At 38.9% G+C, this 19,512-nt stretch overlaps 1 protein-coding gene across 11 annotated transcripts in view; it reads right to left on the reverse strand.

Annotated features, from left to right (window-relative positions):
* Window positions 1–19,512, reverse strand: part of Mia2 (MIA SH3 domain ER export factor 2) — a 94,571-nt gene that overhangs the window by 32,910 nt on the left and 42,149 nt on the right. For 6 of the 11 annotated variants that reach the window (XM_055595432.1, XM_055595436.1, XM_055595439.1 and 3 more), the window contains 9 exons: window positions 17,104–17,175; window positions 15,664–15,690; window positions 14,946–15,056; window positions 13,882–13,953; window positions 12,113–12,217; window positions 7,180–7,302; window positions 2,605–2,725; window positions 1,120–1,166; window positions 468–558 (listed from right to left, as the gene is read on the reverse strand). In XM_055595432.1, coding sequence (XP_055451407.1) covers window positions 468–558; window positions 1,120–1,166; window positions 2,605–2,725; window positions 7,180–7,302; window positions 12,113–12,217; window positions 13,882–13,953; window positions 14,946–15,056; window positions 15,664–15,690; window positions 17,104–17,175 — 769 coding nt within the window. The remainder of the gene's footprint in view (window positions 1–467; window positions 559–1,119; window positions 1,167–2,604; window positions 2,726–7,179; window positions 7,303–12,112; window positions 12,218–13,881; window positions 13,954–14,945; window positions 15,057–15,663; window positions 15,691–17,103; window positions 17,176–19,512) is intronic. The other 5 variants (XM_055595434.1, XM_055595442.1, XM_055595441.1 and 2 more) reach the window with 2 other exon arrangements.

A 19,512-nucleotide genomic window follows, 5' to 3' on the forward strand; every position in this document is an offset into this window, starting at 1 on the left:
TTTTGAATGAAATGGCCCTAATAGGCCTATTGGGAATGGCACTATTAGGAAGTATGGCCTTGTTGGAGTAGGTGTGGTCTTGTTAGAGGAAGTGTGTCACTGGGGTGGTCGTTGAGGTTTCAAATGCTCATTTCACTCTCTTCCTGTTGCCTGCCAATCAAGATGTAGAATTTTTGGCTCCTTCTCTAGCACCCCATTTGCCTGTGAGCTGCCATGCAGGCCATGCTTCCTGCCATGATGACAATGAACTAAACTTCTGAACTATAAGCAAACCACAGTTAAATGCTTTCCTTTTTAAGAGTTGCCATGGTCCTGGGGTCTTTTCACAGCAATCAAACTAAGATACACTGTAATCCACATTCTTACAGGCTTTAAAATTTGTCGTAAGTGTAAGAAAAGTAGAAATGCCTTTACCAATAACATCAAAACTCAAAAGTAAAAGAGATATAGTCAGAGAAGAACCTTACCTGTAAGGTCTTCTTTTGTTTTATCCACTTCAGATAACTGAGTGTAAATTTGGTTTCGCTCTCCTTCTAAGGCTTTTAAAGAAGCGTTTAACTTTAAAGAAGGAATGAAGAAAAAAAAGCAACAATCAGTTACACAACATATACTCACAGCTCCCTAAACACCCACACTGCTCTGTAGTCCTGTTTTCACTCGAGAACGTAAAACCATCAATGCAGCTGTCATCAAACAGCCTTCACACTACATTATCAGGACTTCTTACACAGACTAGCTAAGAACAGGTCGAAGGAATAAAGCAGAAAAAAACAAAGCTGTTATTTACTTCTCAAAATAGAACATGGAGCTATTGGGTAAAAAAAATAATAAAACCAGAAAAAATCCACAATAGAAACTATTAAATAAATAAAATAAACATTTTAAAAGCATTTTTAACTGAAGGAATGAATGTAGAACTTGAACTTTTTTAAATTCTAAAATTATGTGAATTTCTAAAGTTAATATAAAAAGCAGTTAATAAAGAAAATCCTAATATTTCTTGGATAATCTTATATGGAAAAAAAAATAAAACAATCTTTAAATTAGTTACTAAGGACAGATAGATTTAATCATTGCTGTAGGTCCTCCTCATCCTTGTATTTACATAATAATACAAACCTTAGCAGCATAAATCAGCTTCTTCAAAGCTCCCTTTGGCTGATTATCTAAGTGAAAAATAAAACCACAATTACTAGAGACATCCAAATGAATGCATTAGTTCCTCACATAGTCTTACAACACCTCTTCTTGCCACAATAAACAATTTGAAGCTGAGTTAGTGTCCCTTGCCTGCAATCCCTACACTTCAAAGTACTACAAAGCCCCAACAAGAACATCAGCCACAGACTTAGCTATGCTTAGATTCTATGGCATTTCAGCATCCAAAGTATCAGTGAAATCATGGCTCCAAATTAAGTAATAGTAAGCATAAATCCTACTAGAAAACTATTTCTTACATGATTAGGTACAAATGAAAACTATAAATATAACTTCATCATAGTTCCTTTTAGCTATTTTACCAGCAGTCTATCCAAAATGCCTTCCAATCTCATCACCTCACAGCACTGGATTTTCTAGTAAATCTTTATTTACCTCTTCAGAGTTGTAACCTCCTCCTCCTCTGTACTATCTGTCACATGTCTCTCCACTACAACAATCTTAGCAAGTTTTATATTACATGCCATTCTGAGTAACATAAGGAAGTCTCACACTGTCCTACTGATTTCTGCCTAAGATGCAATCCTCACTGTATCTGTTCACTACTCACTTTGCAGACATCTCAATTAGACAATCTGTTCCAGCACTGGGAGCAAAAGAAACCACATTTTCATAACGGTATATTGTAATAACCACCCTATTGTGTTACTGCTGCTGTAAATCTCTTACAGTGGCTATGTAATAAACTTCTAAAGGTACATAAGGACAAAAGGCATAGTACAGAGAGGATTCACTCTGCACTAGATGCAGCTTCAGGCCCCTACTAGACAGGTTGTAAACTATCCTCTGTGGGTACAAGACGAATGGTAATTATAAACAGGTCAGGGAGCCAAGAAAAAGGACATTAAGTTTAAGAATCACCACTGGAACAAATTAGGTCTAACACACATGGGACCTTCCTGCATTATTTTTATTATTATTCTGTAATTTTTACAAATTAAATTTTAACAAGTCAAAGGAATTTATCTGAAAATATATTAAGTGGCAAAATGAACCTTAGTTTTGTGAACACAATAATATAACCAGAAACAGCAGTAACATTTTGTAGCACCCAAGACTGAAGTATTATAATCTGTCTAAAGCAAAAGCAGCATCATGAATTACAGTTACTCTGTCTCCCATATGATTAGGACTAGAGTCAGGCACCAGTACTCTTATAACCCACATTCTAAAGTTGTTGTACAGATGTTAGACAGATGTATGACACATAGGACAAAGGAGAAGGAGGCTACAACTCTAAAGAGATAAGAAGGACTTACTGGACAATCTAGTTCTGTAAGGTGGTAAGAGTGGACACATTTCAGGCAGCTGGACAGGATTTGCCAAGTACAAGTATACAAGGAGCACAGCACACATGAGCAATGACAAGGAAGCCAGTCACCATACCTAAGTGAACATTATTTCCTAGGTCACTCTTCACTTCCAAGTCCAGATTGTCATCATCTGCTATGTCTTCTCCAAGCACAGCAGCCCAATCTTTCATCTTTAGCAGGCTCTCGATCAGAGTCTGAACAGTGAACAAAAGGGAAAACAAAAAGAGAAGGAAATAACTTTGCTAACAGTTTTACAACTTAGAAATGTAGAGTAGTTTAAAACTCAATCCAGGCCATTGAGGGGGCTTGGCAGGTAAAGGCATCTGCCCCTAAGCCTGACAACCTGAGTTTGAAACCCAGGACCCACAGGGTAGAAGAAGAGAAGTGACTTCCAAAAACTATCCTCTCAATTCTGCAGACATGGTATACACATACATACACAAATAAAATTTAAAATGTAACAGAAAAAAATTTAAAAATCAATCCACATAAATAAGTCCTCACATGCTCTAATTTTCTAACTACCATTAAGATATATAAATTGTTTTGTTTTTTTTTTAACTACAACATTTATTGACTATTATATCTTAAAAAATTAAAAAAAACAAAACTTGTCAGGCATGGTACTACATCTTTAATATCAGCACTCAGAAGGCAGATCTCTGTGAGTTTGGGGTCCATACTGGTCTAGAATGAGTTCTGGTCAGGCAGGGCTACATAGTGACTTTGTATCAGAGAGACAGAGAGGAGAGACCTCTCTTTGTATCAGAGAGAGAAAGGGGGAGGGAGGAGAGAGAGGAAAGAGAGAAAAAAAGAGAGGAGAGGAGAGAGAGAGCTGCAAGAGCATGAGGCAGTATCTTCTCTATGGCACTCTAGCTTAGTTCCCAGGGACAGGACCTCTCATAGAACTGGAACTCCATTACTTCAAAATCTGACAACTCAACAAGCTCTGGGATCCACTGCCTCTGTCCACAGTGCTGGCTTACAGGCATTCATAGCCATGCTCATCTTTTTTTTTTTTTTTTTTTTTTTTTGGTACGTTCCAGCCTTTATGTGCACATTGGGCCATGATATGAACTCGTGGGGGATGGGGACTGGACACGTTTGCACACTCGCGTGCTCCGGCCTCCGCTTACATGTCAGGCCATGAACTCGTAGGGGGTGGGCTCCAGCAACTCGGGCTCCTTCCCCTTGGTCCTCACGAAGTGCGCGTCCCAGGTGGGCAAGGTCTGCCACTTGAGCTGCACCCACGTGCCCTTCTCGCGCTTTCACGGCTCATTCTCCTTCACGCCCCTGGAAGCTGTCGCAGCTCTTGGGAGTTTTTCACGTGCTTGATGCATACACTGTTGTGCTTGGCCAGGATCTTGCCCTTGACCTGATGCCCACTGCGTGCTGCGTCACGTCGTATATGCGCCCCATCTTATGGTGGTTGCACTTATGCAGCGTGTCCTTCTGCACTGTACCCATTCCCTTGATGTCCACGATGTCGTCCTCTTGTAGGTGGCCAGTGGGACAACACCGTGCTTGCAGAAAGGCCACGAGAACATGTAGTGCATGCTGCGCCTCTTCCCCTTGGTGTTCGTCATGGTGGCTCATGGAGAACACGTATTCGACTCCTCTGGGGTTCACGCTCCTGCAAGATGGCGGCCGCAGCAGCGGAAAGCCCATGCTCATCTTTTAAATAGGTGCTTATAATTCAAATGCAGGTCCTCATGTTTGCACAGCAAGTACATCTGAGAGATTTCCCCAGCCCCTAAAATATTTCTTCATGTCTTACATGTCTTCAGTTGGGCTGAAGAGACAACTAGGCAGCCAAGAACTCTACTCTTCTAAAGTATCTCAGATCACTTCCCAGCACCCATATCACAAAAGCATGTAATGCTAGCTCCAGAGGATCCAATGCCCAATTCTAGCCTCTGTGAGCATCCAGACACATGACATCTGCATATGTGGCACTCACACATAAATATAGAAAAATTTTTAAATGACCACTCTTTTTTTTTTTTTTTTAAAGAGTGTTCATTAACATGTGGGGGTAAAAGCTGTGTGGTACTAACACAAGATTTATAAAAACAAGATCACAGACCTCTTTGGGTACTGCACTCGCACGCACATACCTACACACAGGCACATACAAATATATAAACAACTAAAAAGAAGCAAATATCTCTGGCTAGAGAAATGGCTCAGCAGTTAAGGGCAGATATTATTCTTGCAGAAGGTCTAAATTCAATTCCTAGCACCCATAACTGGTGTTCACAACTATCTGCAACCTCAGCTCCAGGGAATCCAATACCTCTGCTCTCTAGGACACTGAAACTTACTTGCACATTCCCAGGAAAAGATACCAACATAATGCAAACTAAGCCATAGATTCTTGATTTTATTCAACTAAATAACTAGCTGAAGAGTTCCACTGAGAAACAGAAAAAACACATTGTAAAGAAATTTCAATAGAGCACTGGAAGTTCTCCAACAGAAATTTTGTTTGCTTAGTTTTGTTTTTTGATACAGTCTTACCTTGGCTGGACTGTACCTCACAGAAAACTGCCTGCCTCTACCTCTGCCTCCCCAGTATTGGGGTTAAAAGTGTGCACCAGCATGCCTGGCTCAGCAGTGCTTTTCTAATCTGATGTAAGGACATTTCCTAGTAACACAGGTCACATAGCTTTTGAGCCTACTGGCCAAGATTGGTTGTGACACTAAAGTAACAAAGCGACTACATACCATGCATTGCTCTGGAAGGTCCACCAAAAGCTACCTGCCAATCTCTTTTCTTTCTTCGAGGTTTCTGTCTCAAATAAAATGCCCTCCACCTCTGAGCGGTGCTGAGGGTTCAGATCCCATTCCTGTTCTATTTAGAAAGAACCCTAAGCTCCTTAAGTAGAGTAAGCTTAGAGGGAGGAAAGTACGGACACCCTCAGCATCCACAAGGCACTGTTACAGGATGCCTGCCTCGCCCACTGCCCCGGATGTTCAAGTCCCCATCCATACACTAAAAGTATTTGCATATAACCTACATGTATCTTCCTGTATACATGAAATCACTTAGATTACTTATAATACTAATGTAATACAGATGCTACATACAGCTGCTATACTGTATAATGTAGGGAACAACAGGGAAAAGTCTGCACATGCACAGTACAGATGTGATTTTTTTCTTTCATTTATTATTAAATAATAAACAAATGGTAATATGTCTGTGTATCAATTATGCATGGGCAAGCACATGAAGGTCGGAGAACAACTTTGAAGTCAACTGGTTTTCTACCTTCACTTTTTTTTAAACAAATATAATTTATTTTCTACTTTCACTTTTTTTAAACAAATGCCTGTGCACCAGAAGGGGGCACCAGATCTCACTACAGACGGTTGTGAGCCACCATTTGGTTGCTGGCAATTGAACTCAGGACTTTTTGAAGAACAGCCAGTGTTCTTAACCTTTGAGCCATCTCGACAGCCCTCTACTTTCACTTTTATATGGTCTGGGGATGAAGCTCAGGTCATATGGTTTATGGGGCCTGTACTTTCATAGAAGGTTCATGAGGCTGACTGAACCAACTTATGAGCCTAGAGTTTTTAGTTGCACCATCCTGTGACTGGTTGAATTCAGTTAGAAAAGAGAGACACAATGAGTCAACTGTGTGCTACGGCACACACAAGGTCAAAGGACAGTTTATGAGAGTTCACTCTTCCCACAGTGTGGGCCCTAAGGGTAAAATGAGCTCAGGCTGTCAGAACTGTACAGGAAGTGCTTCTGCCCACCAAGTGCTCTCAATGGCCTATGTACTGTTAACCATTTTATTCCTTCAATTAGAGCCAAGTTCCAATTGGTGTATGTGTGTACCTGTTCATATGTACAGGTGCAGGTACACAGCCAAAACAAACTTACAGAGGTCAGAGGACAACCTTTCCTTTCCACCTTGTTTGAAACAGGGTCTCTCTACTCCTGGCCCTCAAGCTTCTGAGAGCACCTAGACTCTGCCTCCATCTCTACTACAGAGCGCAGGCACTGGATACTGTGCTACTGTATAGCTTTTACCTGGGTTCTGGGTCTGAACTCACATCATCAGGTTCATGAAATGCATGCTTTTATCCAGTAAGCCACCTCCCCAGCCCAAACTTCAATTCATCCCCACCCCGAGACAGAGCTTCTCTGCCTTTGTTATCCTGGACTTGCTTTATAGACCAGGCTGGACTCAAACTCACAGAGATCCCCCTGCCTCTGCCTTCCCAAGTGCTGAAATTACAGGCATATACCACCACGCCTGCCTGAGTTTCAATTTTTAAAAAAGTTTTTATATTGATGAAAGTAACACCAACTAGTAGAGTTACTAAGAATATTCAGTTAATACATATAAACTATAAACTCAGTTTTTCAAGCTCTTTTCAACATCTTCTTAGCAGTAGCACATGTCAGCATCTTAAAGACCATTATTTTCTTCTTTATTAATAAATATCAGGCTAAATTATTGAAGGGACAAAGACTTAGTGTATTGACATATATGTTACAAATATATGCATCTTCAAGAAGCACTTGAAATGTGATAAAAGACACAACAGCAGTAAAAGCTGTTAAAGCATTTAAGTTTCCAAGTAAGTATAAATTGTAACCAACTAGACACTAAAACCAAAGAGCCATTACCTTGATCTGATTTTCCTTATCATTTAGAAGTTGTTCCACCTGTACTTTGGATTCTTCAAATGTTACTTTCTGTTTCTCGAGTTCATTCACTTGTTCTTTCATTACTTCGGCTTTCTGTAAAAGCTGATATAAAAATAAAAAAAGATGTGAAAGTCAACACAATGTTTAGATCCATTTATTTAAATACTTAGATGAATCATTAAAAGGTACTAAAAAGGTAGGTCTACTTTAAAAAGGAGGCCAGATGTGGCTCCCATTTATAAAGAACTTTTTTTTTTTAAATAATTTGTTTAATTTTATTTTATGTGCATTAGTGCAAAGTTGTCAGATCCCTTGGAGTGACAGACAGTTGTGAGCTGTCATGTGGGTGCTGGGAATTGAACCTCAGTCCTTTGGAAGAGCAAACAGTGCTCTTAACCATCTGAGCCATCTCTCCAGCCCCTATAAAGAACTTTTTTGTCTGTCTGTTTTTGTTTATCAAAACAGGGTTTCCCTGTGTGGTTCTGGCTCTCCTGGAACTCAGAGATCCTTCTGACTTCCAAGTGCTGAAATTAAAGGTGTGTTCCACCAGCACTTGGCTACAAAGAACTTTCAAAACAGAAGAATGTAAAATATCAAATATTCAACTGATATCCAAAGTTAATTTTTATCAAATATAAGGTATATGACCATACTTATCTGTTAAATCCAGCCAATTCTTTCTATTGTTGTATCCCATAGAACATGGCACACCTCTGTTACCCTAATGGTATTTTTTTAGTGACCACGCAGTTTTGTACTGAAGATAGGTAACCCTTAAGAATACTATTAATTTAGAACAGATATTCTGCAGATAATCCCAGCCTGAACTGCACTGTGAGTTCCAGTCTAACCTGGGGCTACATGATAAGATTTTGAAGTGTGTGTGTGTAGGAGGAGAAGGGAACTTTGATTATAGCATGGGAAATTTGCAATAGGCATCACCACCATGTTCTCTGAAATCTAAGATGGCAGAAAAAAGATGTAAAAGGAAAAGGCATCAACACGAAAAGGAAAAAAAGAAATGAAGAAAACTAGAGAAATAGAAAGAAGGAAGAGACAAAGTTGTGATAAAAGACTCCACAGACTTAGAAGAAACCTAAGCCAGATGGAAAAGTAGAAAATAAAACAATTTGACACAACCTCAAAAGCCTCATGATTTGAAGGCACTACTAACAAGAGGATGAGTAGAAACTAAAAGAGGAGAACTGGGGCACTGGAAAGACAGCTGAGCAGGTAAAAGCACGCACTGTTCTTATACAGAATCCACACTCAGTTCCCAGCACCCACATTGGGCACCTCACAGGTGCCTATTACTCCAAGAGATCTAATGTCCTCTTCTGGCCTCCATATATGTACATATTTGCACACATATGCACATACCAACACACAGAAATGGTCCTGTTTTCTCTCCTTCCTTCCTCTCTCCCTCCCTGCTTCTGTCTTCTCCCAGAACATGAATATACACATCTTCTCATTTTCTGCCATTACCTCCCCCCTCCTACTCTCTTCTCCTCCCTCCCTCCGGTCTTTCGAGACAGATTCTCTCTGTGTAGCCGTGACTGTCCTGGATCTCGCTCTACAGATCAGGCTGGCCTCAAACTCACAGAGATCCACCTGCCTCTGCCTCCTGAGTGCTGGGACTAAAGGCATGTGTAACCACCTCCTGGTTCTTTTTGTAAAGATTTATTTATTATATTTACCATGTTCTGTCTGCATGTACACCTTCAACCAGAAGAGGGCCCCAGATCTCATTATAGGTGGTTGTGAGCCCACATGTGGTTTCTGGGAATTGAAAGGACCTCTGAAGAGCAGCCAGTGCTCTTTAATCTCTGAGCCATCTCTCCAGCTGCCATTCATCTCTTACCTTTGTTTCTTTTACACAAACACACACACACACACAAAGTCAAAAATAGTTATTCTTTTGAAATATGGAACCTGAGACTCTAGGATACCTCCACTAGATGGGAAAGTAAGAGTAACACATAGGAAATATAAGAGCTGAGATAAAAGCTGACTTGCTGAGCAGTGAGACACCAGTTCTCCTGACCTCACTGAGCTACAAGACTGAAAGAAAAGACTACCATCCCACAAATGGAAACTGGAACAGAATCACTTCTATGAAAACAATCTTCAGATACCAGCGACTAGGGAGCCTCACAGTAACACCATAGCTATAGCATAACACAGAAAAACTCATAAAGGACACACCTAAACTTCTCCATTGGATTTGGACTGCTTCATAATTAATTAAGTAGTCAGCCATGAATCCCCAAATATGAACCTTTTAGGATAGACAGAAAATAAATACAAGAAATAAGACAACATAATGAAGTGAAAAGCACTTGAAAAAAAAATTTCAATATCCTCACAATGAAACAGGAGAAAAGCATAAAAAACCCAAAAATAATTAAATTAAGCCAGGTAGTGGTGGCACACACCTTTATTCACAGCACTTGGGAAGCAGAGACAGGAAGCTCTCTATGAGTTTAAAGCCAGCCTGGTGTACACAGGGAATTCCAGGATAGCAAGAGCTACATAGAGAAACACTATCTCGAAACACAAACAAACAAAACAACAACAATAATAAAATTATCAAAGAGCTGGACATGATGGTTCATACCTATAATCTCAATGTTCAGAGGTGAAGGCAGGAAAATCATGACTTTGAGGCACCCTGAACTACCTAATGAAATGTCATCTCTAAATAAATAAATTTTATTTTAAAAGGAAATGAGATTAGAAAATATAACTTAGTATCAGTTTGCTTAGCACAGAGCCCGAGATTCAACTATAAGTACAAAGAAAGAGGGGGGAGAAAGAGGATGAGAAGAAAAGAAAAGGAAAGAGGAGAAAGAGAAAGGAAAAAAAGAGAAAGAGAAGTAGAGAAGGGAGGGAGAAAAGAAGGGTCTTAACAGTAAGACCCTACTGCTGAAGAAACCATATACGTGAGCCAACATGTTGGAATCTAGCTGGTACTCAGTGGAAATTTTATTCCTATTGGCTAACTTCAATAGTGTTGAAAGGTGCTATGCATACTACCAGAAGAAAAAAGTAATCATCAATCTCAGCCCCTGTAAACCATGCAAGCTACAATAACAACCTGCTTGGCAAGATATACCTATGGTACAGTAGTGGCATAAATGCTGTAAGAGTAAACAACCACTTTTTAATTGGATTTAAGGCCAGCTCAACAAGAAAGAACCTAGTCCAGCATGGTGACACACATCTTTTATCTCAGCACTCAGGAGGTAGAGGCAGATGGAATTCTGTGAATTTAAGGCAAGCTACATAGAGACTCTGTCTCAGAAAGAAAGAAAGAAGGAAGGAAGGAAGGAAGGAAGGAAGGAAGGAAGGAAGGAAGGAAGGAAGGAAGGAAGGAAGGAAGGAAGGAAGGAAGAAAACAAAACAAAATTAAAAAGTAATCCATACCTGATACTTTCAAGAAGACCAAAAGACCCTGTGCTGGTAAGAACCTACTATTATTACTCTGCTAAAATGGCATAGCAATAAAAGGACTCCTCACAACTTACTCCTTGCTATACTCACACATCAATGATTGCTCAACTCTTGTCAAGGAGAGTTCTTCTCACAGTAGATGGCAATAAATAACACAGACCCACAACTAGTCAACATGCAGAGAATAAGAGATGTTGGAGTGTTCAATCCTAAATGAGATGCCTATATCACATCCTTCCCCTCAAGGCTCTGGAATCTATGCAGAAGAGGGCATGGAAAAATCCAAAGGTGGTAAATAACTTCAAGAAAACAGTTTTCCAGCCACAACCAAAAGAGTAGTAGACATATGAACTCATAGCAACTATTACAGCACATACAAAACATGTACAAGCTCAAGCCAGACAAAATCCCAGGACAGAGGAAGGGAGGAAAGCAGGAAGTCCTATGCATAGCTGAGGAGCTAGTGGCAACTGATTGCTACTGGCAGAGAGGAAGTCAGTTTTCTTCAATGGTGTGAGACCTGGTATACTGACCACACTTCAGGATAGGCCCTAGGCCCAGGAGTAAGTTGGCTAACACAAACCAGACTTAAAGAGTGCAAGAGCGAGGAAGAAAAGAAGTTGGGTGGGTAGGGAGGGTGGGAGCCTCTGGAAGGAGCTAGGGGAGGGAATTGAGTATGATCAAAAGACAGTGTATGAAATTCTCAAAGAATGAATAAAAACATTATAAAAATAATACACATTCTCAAACAGTCATATAAATTATCCAAATAAATGGGCTAGGAAGAAGTTTAGTCAGTAAAGTACTTCCCACGAAGACCTGAATTTGGCACACATATAAAAAGTCAGATGTAAACTGGGCAGTGGTGGTGCATGCCTTTGACCCCAGCAATTGGGAGGCAGAGGCAGGAGGATCTCTGAGCCTGGTCTATAGAGTTCCAGGACAGCAAGGGCTAGTACACATAGAAACCCTGTCTCCAACACCTCCCACCCCAAGAAAAAGAAAAAAAGATATTAACAGTTTGTGAACAAAAAAAGAGCAGGAGCAAAAAAGGTCCCATGGTCTACACAGCATTTGAGTCTCAAAACCCAAAGTAGAAAATGAAGACAATGTGGCAATGTCAAAATTTTATAAAAAAGAAAAAGCAGCACAAATGAGCATCTGTCAAAATATCAGAAATGTGACAGACAACCAGGAGCTGGAGCAGCTGCTCAGTGGTTAAGACCATGCACTGTTCTCCAAGAGGTCCTGAGCTTAGTTCACACAACCGCTTATAACGCTGAGGTTGCGTAGCTGAAAATGTCGTCTTTCACTTTTAAAAATTATTAAATTTATTATTATTTTAGTGACATTGTATGTGTCTGTCTCTGTGTGCATGTGTGGTCATGATTAAGGTGCCCTCGGAGGCCAGGAAACAGTGTTGGGTCCTCTAGAAGAGCTGCTAGAGACTACAAACCTGTTTTTGGCTTTCCTGAAGTTCAGAGTTTTCATTCAAGGCATCTTTTGTTACTCCCTTAAGTCGCTCTTCATTCATTTCAAATATTTTGAAGGTTGTTTTGGTCTAAGCAGACAAATGCACAGTTTATAACAATTCAACAGAATACCTCATGTTTATATATACTCCAGAGAACACAATTCAAACAAAGGTCAGAACATGGCACTATTAGTAACAGAGGCAGAATGACACAGCAATCAAAGGCTGGCTGAGATCCAGAACCCAGCCCTAGCCCTACCACTCATTTGCCATGTAAACTTGGGCAAATTATGCAACCTTCCGTGTACTGTGCAGACAATTCTGTTAACTACTGAAGTAGAAAAGATAGAAAAGACCAATTACTAGATGCTGCTTTGTTGGTTTTTTTAGTAACTTACTTACAGCATTGCTTCAGAATAGCCGAAACAATGGTCGTTGCCCTTAAAAACCAACTGACAAAGTCTTGCTTACCTGCCTACCCAACCCTGTGGTTTTAGAATACAAACTGAAGTCGGCATCAAAGCCTTTCAGGAGCTGTCCTGGCTTCTGGTGACAGCTCCTCTCTTCCATGCTCAGAGGTGTGGGAGTGCTCATTCCAGAGAAATTCCCACAACACTACTTACTCTCTGTCTCTTGTCCTAAACTCTACACTGCAGGAGGCAATCTGTGTTTACTACTGTCACATGCTGCACCACTGCATGAGTGCGCAGATATGGCCATACTGCAAACCTACCCAGCGAAAAATCAATCTCACACAAGTAACTCCAATATAAAAAAATGCATTCCCTATTTACATATATATATACATATATATATATATACATATATATACACATATATATATATATATCAAATACTAATGTAATATTTAATTGCCTAATGTGACAGGGTTTTTGTTGTTGTTTTTTCAGTTTTTCAAGACAGGGTTTCTCTGTGTAGCCCTGGTTGTACTGGAACTTCCTTTATAGATGAGGCTGGCCTTGAACTCAGAGCTCTGCCTGCCTCTGCCTTCTAAGTGCTGTGATTAAGGATGTGCACCACCACAGCCGGGCATAATAGATTTTTGTTTTGGTTTTTTTCAAGACAAGGTTTCTCTGTAGCCTTGGCTGTCCTGGACTCCCTTTGTAGACCAGGCTGGCCTCAGATTCAAAGAAACCCACCTGCCTCTGCCTCCCTGAGTGCTGGGATTCCTGGTTATCAACTTAACTATATCTGGAATTAACTAAAACCCAAGCAACCTGGATACACCTGTGAGGGATTTTTCTTAATTAAATAACTTGAAATGGGAAGACCCACCTTTAATATAGATCTTAGATCACCTTTAATCAGGATCTTTTGAGATAGGAATATTAATCCATTAATCTGGGCCACACCTTCTAGTGGCAACCTATATAAAGGACATGGAAGAAGAAAGCTTTTGCTCTTTGCCTGCTTGCCCTCACTCTCACTGGCAAGTTCATTCCTTCACTGGCGTTGGAGCCTAGTTCTTTGGGATTCTGGTGTATACTGAAGACCAGGTGAGATATCCAGTCTCATAAACTAAACAACTACTGGATTCTTGGATGTTTCTGTTGGTTGGCTACCATTATTGTTGGGCTAGCTGGACCCTTATAAATGTCCTTTAGATAGCTAGCTAGATAGATAGGTAGATAGTCAGCATATTAGTTCTGTTCCTCTAGAGAATCTAGTAAAAAAAATAAAATGAAAATGTAAACATTTTTCAAATTACTAATTAAAGTAATTCAACTTACTTCAGCTACCTGTGCTTTGAGAGATTTTGATTCATCTTCTAAGGACTGAATCCTTTTTGAAATATCAGCCATCTGGAAAAACAGTGCTGGTCAATAAGTATTAATAATCCCATTAGCTTCAAGAAAACATGTATTTGTTATGTACACTATTAAGTTAGTATCAATAAAAGTTAGTGCTCACATAACGATGCCTTGTCAGTGTGCTTACCATCTGCTCAAAACAATCTAACAAATAATGTAACAACAGTACATCTTCTCAGCTTCAAGGTATCACAGTACTTTTCAGGTCCAAGAGGAGCCCACTGATGTCATATTTTATATAACTTCACACACACCAAGATTTTCCTTATGCCAGAATTTTTATAATGTTCTTAACATATTACATTTTCAAAAATACCTAAGTATATGATTATTCATATGTTATTTCCATAGCAAATATGGAAAATTTCTGTGTAAATACGTAAGACAGACAAATGTAGGGGTGTACACTTGTAATCCCAAAACTTGGAAGGGAGAGAAAGAAAAATCATGAGTTTGAGGCCAGCCTGAGTTACACAGTTATACAGACTGGGCTATATTCTAAGACCCTATTCTCAACAAGTGAAAACAAGAAAAAAGGAATATGCAAACAAAAAAACAAAACAAAACATACAAACAAACAAAAGACCCATGGTAACATCTTAAAAGTGAAAAGATTAAATCTGGAAAATTTTTTACCTCCATGGCCTTCTATATCTATTTTTCACATGCATGATTTTGTTCTTTTTAACAAGTTTTTGTTTTATTTTGCTTTGATTAGATTTATTATTTGGTTTGTTTTTTAGATTTATTAGTTGGTTTGAGGGTTTTATTTATTTATTTTTGTTTACTTACATTTTTAAAGACAGTGTCTCCTCTCTCTATGCAGCCTAGGCTAGCTTAGAATGCCTGCCTCCTCCTAAATGCTAAGATTATAGCCTTATGCCACTATGACTGGCTTGTATGTAATATTTTAATCAATATCATATAGATGTATAAAATTTAATAACTTCCTTTTCATAATTCTCTTGGACTACAAGACTTACCAACTCATCTTGTTCAGAATGTTTAGCTCTCTCTTCTTCTAAGCTCTTCTCTAGGAGGGTAATTTCTTCTTCAAGTTTAGATCTGGATCTTTCTAGATTTTCGTAGGTTGCCTAAAACAGAAAGCCAATGTTAACAGCCAGACATAAGAACTTTTAGTTAGAGTAAAAACCAGATGAGTATAATCAAACAAGTTTAGGAACATTTTACATATTTGTTCATTTCTCTGATATTAAGATGCCAACAGGTCTAGCAGTTGTCAGCAACTTCTATAAAGAGCATAAGCATTTCAGGGTCCCATCAGCTAACCATGAGAAACCAGGAGCTCACTAAAGGAATTAATACAGTTGCTTCCTAATAAAACTATTACTTAAAAAAACAGGTAGAAAATCTGCACAGGTAGAAAATCTAGCTTGTCAATCTAGTTCTAAAGCATGTTAAAAAGCATGTTATGGAGGGAAATGACAAGTTTGATATAATATAAAAGTACAATGAATTTAAAAATCAAGACTGTGGAAGGGAGGGTGGGATTAGGAAGGAATAAGGGAGCAGGATACAGCTGGGATACAGAGTTAATAAAATGTAACTAATAATAAAAAATAAAATTAAATTAAAAAAATTAAGATTGTATCAGATTTCCCATTGAATGACATATTTTCTATAATCTTTTTAATTTAAAATGATTATTAGATTGGTTTTTAAATACTATAGTTAACATACCTCTGGTATTTGTGATCCTTCAACAAACTTGTTAAAAAGAACAAAATCAAAATGTGTTAAAATAGTTTAAGAGTGTTTACCTACAATCTCCCCAAATTTGACTATTTTCATTATAAGACTTTTGACATGAATCAAGATTACTCTATGATTTAATTTTTATCTGCAATGTCAACTATCAAACTTTGTAAAACTTGTATTATATTATAGTTCGTATCCAATTACAATTACTCCTCATACAAATTAGTAAAATTAACAGAAAAATTTCTAAAATATTTAATTTGGCCAAAGCTCAATTCATCTGACTTGTAATTCACATAAATCCATTGGCATAAGAACAAATGGTGTTTACATTACCTGTAACACCAACCTTAAATAAATGTTTGTCTTTGTTATCCAGTAACAACTTTTCTGTTAGCTTCTAAAACTATTTACATGTTTTGGGTTTTGGCTGTTTTGTTGTTGTTGCTAGTGTTTTGTTTGTTTGTTGTTTTTTTTGAGATAGACTCTGCAAGCTTCCAGTATCAGCCTCCCAAGTGCCATAGGGGTAGGCATGCCCCACACCTGCCTAAATTCCTTTCATTTGGGAAACTAATACATTCCCATTTTGTTAGTGCTTATCACAGAGGCTCACCAAAGAACACAAAGCAACAGAAGATTCTTGAGGATATTCATAGGCAACAAACAAAGAAAAAAATTAAGTAATTTACTTGGAGTCTATAACTTCTTGGGGATTCTAAATCACAACACACATACTTTCTACTGAGGACAGACAATGACAGAATTGCCACACTGGACTCAATACATAAGCCAAAGTACAATGTCTGTTTTCCATTTTGTCACCAGCCAAGCAGGCTGCTTCTACTCTATGGGGTCACTACTCACTCTTTACACCACTTCCATCTGTAAACAGTACCAAGGCACCCATCACATCCTAATCTGTCTGCTAAGTTGAAAATTATCAGAGAGTTAGCTTTGTAACTCTCCTAAATTACCCAGTCAGTAACATCATGTAAGTGATTGAAAACTGGCCATGATGGTGTATTTTTAACACAGAACTCAGGAAATGGTCTGTACACAGGGATTAAACATTTACCAGCATGCTCTATTTACAAAGTAAGCCTCTGGTTGAATTCTAGTTAATGCCTACTGTCACGGGATGAAAAAGGTAATATGGTCCACAACTTACATAATTTATTGTCTCCTGATATGCCTAAATTTGTGAAAGAGTCCTCTGTCTTCTTGGCTCAAATTGACTTGTTTTTAAATGTTTTATGCTACCTACAATGTTGTTTCCTCCAATTTTTTTCTGGAAGCTTTAAGATCCTGATGATGTTTCATATTTTTCTGAAATAATTATTTTTAAGAAGATAACATATTTTAAAGTCTGCTTTTTAATAAGAATCTTTTCCCTAGCTTTTAAATCATTTTTTTTTTTTTTACCTCCAAACTTTGTGCTTCTGTGGACTCCTTCTCAAAGCTGGCCTCCTTTAACGATGACTCTAAGCCTTCATACTGAATGAAACAAGGTAACACATAAGTAAAAACTACAAATTTTATCCCAATTGTATCTAAATAGATATCTACAAAGCAAACAGCATCCATTTTCACATACTTGGACTTTCTGAGCTTGGTTTTGCAATCTAACCACAAAGCAAAGCCATAACTCCCAACAAGTCAAACCCTTCAGCTTGGGCAACACATGGCCCACTTGTGACTAGCAAAGTTGTCCAAGTCTGGCTGGGGGTAAAAACTCTAACAGCAAGAGTGTACTAAAGAGCATCCAAAGATGGGAGTTGTCTGTCATCCCCTGAGCAAGTAAACAGCTTCTCCAGCCTTTCCAACAGAGCGATGGGTAGTAACTGGCCATCAGACATTTATATCATATGACAAATAAGGTAAGTAAGATAAAATCTTTAAGAGAGATAATAATCAAGGAATGAAAACTTAAGAGTAATAAAATATAAGACACCACAACATTAATTTGATTAAGCTAAGAACTGCGTTGTTTCATGCTTCCTGATAAACAGCTAGATCACACACCGAAAGTTAGAATCGGTCTGAAGGCTTCAGAAAACTAAACAGAATGGGAGAAGACAGACCAGCAGGAAGGCAAGCCCAGTGGTTCACATTTCTTTTTCCTTATAAAAGAAACTCACATAAACAGGAAACTAGGATTTCAGGAGAATCAGAAACCACAAGAAACAATGCATATACTTCAGGACCTGTTAAGTGGGATCAACTTTAGGACAGGATCCTCTGCTTGCCTGAGTATTTCAAAAGTATCATTGTGGTAATCAAGAAAGACAAAGACACCACAAGAAAAAGAAAACAGGTGAATGTGTCTGGTAACAACTGCAAAATTCTAAGTCCATTTCTAGCAAATGGAACTTAGCACTAATCTCACAAAGACTGCATGCGTAATCATGTGGGCTTTATCTCAGCACTGAGGCTAAACACAGTCAGTTTGACCCATCACTCCACCAGACCACATGAGCATATAGGACAAGCACACAGATCAACAGGGAGCCTGAACAAAACTCAGCATCCTTTCCTGACCAAGACTTGTATAAGAGGAAAGTCCCTCGTCTTGATAAAGGTCATTTATGAAAATACAGCCAACAGGATTAATGGGGAGGAACTGAAAGCAGGGCAAAGGTACCCGCTCCAACAAGAGCTGGAAGTCCTACTGAGAGCAGTCAGAGAAGAGATTCCAAATGTAACCAGACCAAAAATGTGCAGACAGCACGTGAGATAACTATCTTGGTTATCAACTTAACCACATCCTTTAATCAACTAAAACCCAAGCAGCCAGGCATCCCTTGATCTTGACTGGACCATGTGAGGTGCTAAATCCATCCTAAATGTGGACCACACCTTCTGGTGGCAGTCCATATAAAAAAACATGGAAAAAGGAAGCTTTTGCTTTTTGCCTACTTGTCCTCACTGGCAAGTTCATCTATCCTGCTGCTGAGACATTCCTTGCTAGTATTAGAACCTACTTCTTTGGGATTCCAAGGTATGCGGAAGACTGAGACATCTGGCCTCGAAGACTGAACAACTATCAAATTCTGGGCTTTTCTGTTGGGAGACAGCCATTGTTGTACTAGCAAGACCACAGCCTGATAGCCATTCTAAGAAATTCCCTTTATATATATATATATATATATATATATAAAGGGAATATATATATATATTTTTTTTTATTAATTCTGTTCCTCTAGAGCTAATTAACATGACATGTTATATGTAGAGAAACTCCTAAGCCTGCCTCCAAAACTACAAGGCCAACAAATGAATTCTATAAAGCAGCATGATAGTCCATGACAAATAATAAACAAGCTGAAAAGATACCAACAGCCTGATTTTCAGTGGTAATTTACAAGTGGTGTTTGAGAGACCAGGAGTCAGAGTAGAAGAAAGTCAGGATGTAATACCACAGAGAAACAGCTACAGAAAGGAAAAATAGGACTATTTGGGATTTCCTGCACAAGCACACCCAGTCACAACTGGGCAGCAAGAACCGACCGAATCGTGCCCAGTAAGGACTCCAAGCACACATTCAAATCCAAGTTTGGAAAATGAACCACAACACTCAAAATGGGGACAGGGAATCCGATCCAGAGCCTTCCAATGCACACTATTCTCCCTCCATGCCACAGCAGGGCTCAGACCTGGGACAGACTATTGGAAGTACTAGCTTAGAGGCTGTATACACCAGAAGAGACCAGCTCAGAAAATTATGTTTATGAAAGTGCCAAAGAGGGGACATGGGACCTTGTATTTATTTGAAATACTACAAGCCTCATCCTCTTAGCCCTGCTACTGCCCCTCAGAACAAAAGAACGAACC

Source organism: Psammomys obesus, unplaced genomic scaffold (genome assembly GCF_907164565.1).
Source record: "Psammomys obesus unplaced genomic scaffold, mPsaObe1.curated_primary_1811, whole genome shotgun sequence".
Taxonomy (NCBI): Eukaryota; Metazoa; Chordata; class Mammalia; order Rodentia; family Muridae; genus Psammomys; species Psammomys obesus.